This window comes from Netta rufina (assembly GCF_964035555.1).
Source record: "Netta rufina genome assembly, chromosome: 18".
Classification (NCBI taxonomy): Eukaryota; Metazoa; Chordata; class Aves; order Anseriformes; family Anatidae; genus Netta; species Netta rufina.
This window is the reverse complement of record NC_140142.1, coordinates 8,824,789-8,828,432: the sequence shown is the minus strand read 5'-3', so window position 1 is coordinate 8,828,432 and position 3,644 is coordinate 8,824,789. Positions and strand designations below refer to the sequence as shown.

General features: G+C 48.8%; 1 protein-coding gene across 1 annotated transcript; it reads right to left on the bottom strand.

Annotated features, from left to right (window-relative positions):
• Nucleotides 1-1,763: 1,763 nt before the first annotated feature.
• LOC311216385 (olfactory receptor 14C36-like) lies at nt 1,764-2,720 on the bottom strand (the record flags this gene model as incomplete). The annotated part of the gene is made up of 1 exon (XM_084297928.1): nt 1,764-2,720. One exon carries the CDS (start codon nt 2,718-2,720, stop codon nt 1,764-1,766), a length of 957 nt encoding a protein of 318 aa, XP_084154054.1.
• Nucleotides 2,721-3,644: the final 924 nt, after the last annotated feature.

Here is a 3,644-nt window from a genome sequence, read left to right as displayed (position 1 = left end):
ATCTTATTCTGATCTTAAAGGAAGACAAGAAGGAGAATCTATGTCACAGAGAAAGTGATGGAGTCCATAGTCCCGGAACTACTTCCCGACAAGAGATGGACAAGAATGTGATTGGGAGCAGTCAGCAGAAATTTACTAAGAGGAAAATGCACTGAATGCAGCCTTCCACTGTCATCAGGTGGTAGAGGCTGTAGATGAAGGGAGAGTAGAGTATGTTGTCTGTCCTAACCTTAGGAAAGTTTCTGTCACTTTCATAACACCCATATAAACAAGATGATGAAGTAGTGAGCATATACATGTAGGTAGAAAGCAAGGTTGATTAGGATCAGGAGTTGGACTTGATGATCCTTATGGGTCCCTTCCAACTCGGGATATTCTATGGTTCTATGATTCTATGATTTCTTGATTAAAAACACACAGACTTCCTGACTTCAGACTTCCTGTAATATTTCTGAGAACTTTTCTGTAGTTTTCTTGCACCCATTTTACTCTAGGTTCCCATGGGTCAGATCCTCATTTTGGGAATTACCTCACTCACCAGGTAACCTTGAGGAGCAGGGATTACAAACACCAGAAAGGCCTCAAAACACAGGATGCTCATGCACACAAATTCTACAGTTCAGCCTCTTGTCCCCTGTGTCAGAAGAGACCTCTGGAGGTGTCCACTACCATCATCTTTTCTGATCAGTGATAGCTTCACAGGTAGATCAGGTTAGTCAGTGCTTTCTACAGCTGTGTATTGAAAATCTCAGGGCCCATGACCCAGTGCTGATCCATCGTCTTGGTTGCTGTTCCGCCAATATAGACACTGATGCCAACAGAAGGATGGAGCTGGTCAAATGGTCAAATTTCAAAGATCAGCTCCCCTTGGGCAGTGGGGAATGGCTGTCTCCATGCTTCCCACATGTTTTCCCCAAGCTGTTGCTACTGCTGTGCAGAATAAACGAGCTGTGGTTCTGTACCAGACAGAGGTACTTCATGAAGGGGGAAATGAATCACTCATAAATTTCCCTTCCCTCTGCCCGCTGGCTGCCACTCTCTTCTGAGACTGCAGAGTCACAGGTTCCCTGTGAATACCTGGCTTTAGTTCTTTCCCTGTGGCTGAGCCCATGGTGGGAGATCTCTCACTTTCAGAGGGGCTGCAGTCACTGCCCACCCCAGGCTCTGCTGTCCATGGAGGAATCCTGGGCTCTGCAGGCAGCTCCAGATTCCCCTCCTGAAGGACATCACCTATGAATCACATGTGGGAACAGCCCTGGCTATGTAATATAGCAATTTGTTGCCTCTGCTGTCAGCAGAGGTCCATGGGTGAGTTTAAATCTAGCCCTATGACAGGTAGCAAATATGACAATGAGCCACTCCTTCCTGAACTGAAACAGGAACAGATCCTTGTGGGGAGCAATTTTTTGGACCTATTATTGACATTGGTTTGAGAAGGAAATCCTAGCCTTCAGTCAGTACACTCTGGTGATTCTGTTTTATTATGGAGATGTTACGCGGGAGTCTTCACTGAGTCTTCACAGTGCTAGACGCACACTTATACAGCCTCCATATGGGACAGAAGAGGTTCATAGTGGGGGGAGGAGGGGAAGAGAATCTAAACATTTACATAGAAATGCAAGGAGTACAAGCATTCATAATGACAAGAAAAACAAGAACAACAAGAAAAACAAAAACACCACCATCACCACCACCAAAAAGGAATATTAAAAATAATGAGAACAACCAAAACACAAGCCTAGAAGGGGTTGTACTGGGATTCATTATGGGAAAGTGAAGGAATCTTTATGAGTATTGAAAAACATCCATGAAATCAGTTTCCTAACTGCATCCTTGAGCTCCTGGTTCCTCATGCTGTAGATGAGGGGGTTCACTGCTGGAGGTACCACCGAATACAGAACTGCCAGCAAAAGGTTGAGGAATGAGGAAGAGATGGACGGGGTCTTCAGGTAGGCAAATGTGGCAGTACTAAGAAACATGGAGACCACAGCCAGGTGAGGGAGGCACGTGGAAAAGGCTTTGTGTCGTCCTTGCTGTGAGGGGATCCTCAGTACAGCCCTGAAGATCTGCACATAGGACACCACAAGGAAAACAAAACACCCCAAAAAAACCCAGGCACTACCCACAAGAAGCCCAACTTCTCTGAGGTAGGCATCTGAGCAGGAGAGCTTGAGGATCTGGGGAATTTCACAGAAGAACTGGTCCAGGGCATTGCCTTGGCAGAGGGGAAGGGAAAAGGTATTGGCAGTGTGCAGCACAGCATAGAGAAAAGTACTGCCCCAGGCAGCTGCTGCCATGTTGACACAAGCTCTGCTGGTCATTATTGTCCCGTAGCGCAGGGGTTTGCAGATGGCAATGTAACGGTCATAAGCCATGATGATGAGAAGATAAAACTCTGCTGCGACAAAGACGACAAAGAAAAAAAACTGAGCAGCACAACCTGCATAGGAAATGGTCTTGGTGTCCCACAGGGAGTTGGCCATGGCTTTGGGAACAGTGGTGGAGATGGAGCCCAGGTCAAGGAGGGCGAGGTTGAGGAGGAAGAAGTACATGGGGGTGTGGAGGTGGTGGTTGCAGGCTACAGCGGTGAGGATGAGGCCGTTGCCCAGGAGGGCAGCCAGGTAGATGCCCAGGAAGAGCCCGAAGTGCAGGAGCTGCAGCCCACGTGTGGCTGCAAATGGCAGGAGGAGGAACTCGGTGGGTAAAGTGCTGTTGGACATTTGCTGACTCTGGGCATGGTTGCCTGTCCATGGAGGAAAAGACAGAGACATGTTAGACAGACTTCTGTCAAAGTTCAAAATTCATGCCTTATCTCAGAAAATTCACCCTTCCCTGAGCTGTATGAGTCTGCTTATTCTCCAGCTCTGTCAACCCAATGACATCATGCCTGACAGTTTAAAATGAAGCTTGGGCACCTTGTTCCCAGGAAGACACCTTGAGGGCAGCGCCTAGCAGTCCTTGTCAGAAGAGAAGATTACACCCCCCTGTACCCCAGACAAAGAGAGTAGGAGGACCACACACAGGTGGAGAAATAAGAACGAATACCAAAATGCTCCAACCCACTGACACAGAGAAAGGAAGGCGAGCATGCAGGGAAGCCTTCACCTTACCAAGCTTGCATGCCACCTATGGAAGTGACACTGCAGGGAAGGCATTCTTAGCCTCAACATTGTTTATCACACTGCAGGACACAGTGTGAGGTCTGGAGGTCTACCTGAGGAGGAGCTGGCTCATTCCTAAAGCCCCTGAGGGCAGAGGCTGTGCTGGGTGTCAGAGGAGAGCAGGGGGTTGCTGCAGAGAAGGGGCCTGCACTGCAGGCCTGGCAGGGAGTACCTGAATCCCCCCTCCCTTGGTGTTTCAGGCAGCAGCTCCCTCTCGCTCCCTGCCCAGGTCTCTGCTGCCTGGAGCTGTCCCTGCTGGCAGCTCCTTCCCTGTTCCCACATCTCCTCCCTGCCATTACTCACAGACCCTATCCCAACTGACACCTCCTGTCCCAGAGAACTGTCCAGGGATATCTCTTCATGTTCAGCAGATATACAGCAGCTCTGACCTGTCCTGCAAGTCCTTCAGGGCAGGAAATTGAAAGTAGAGACCCAGGAGAGTGTTTTCCCTACTTCTAGTGCAGGCATTTCTCTTCCATTTCA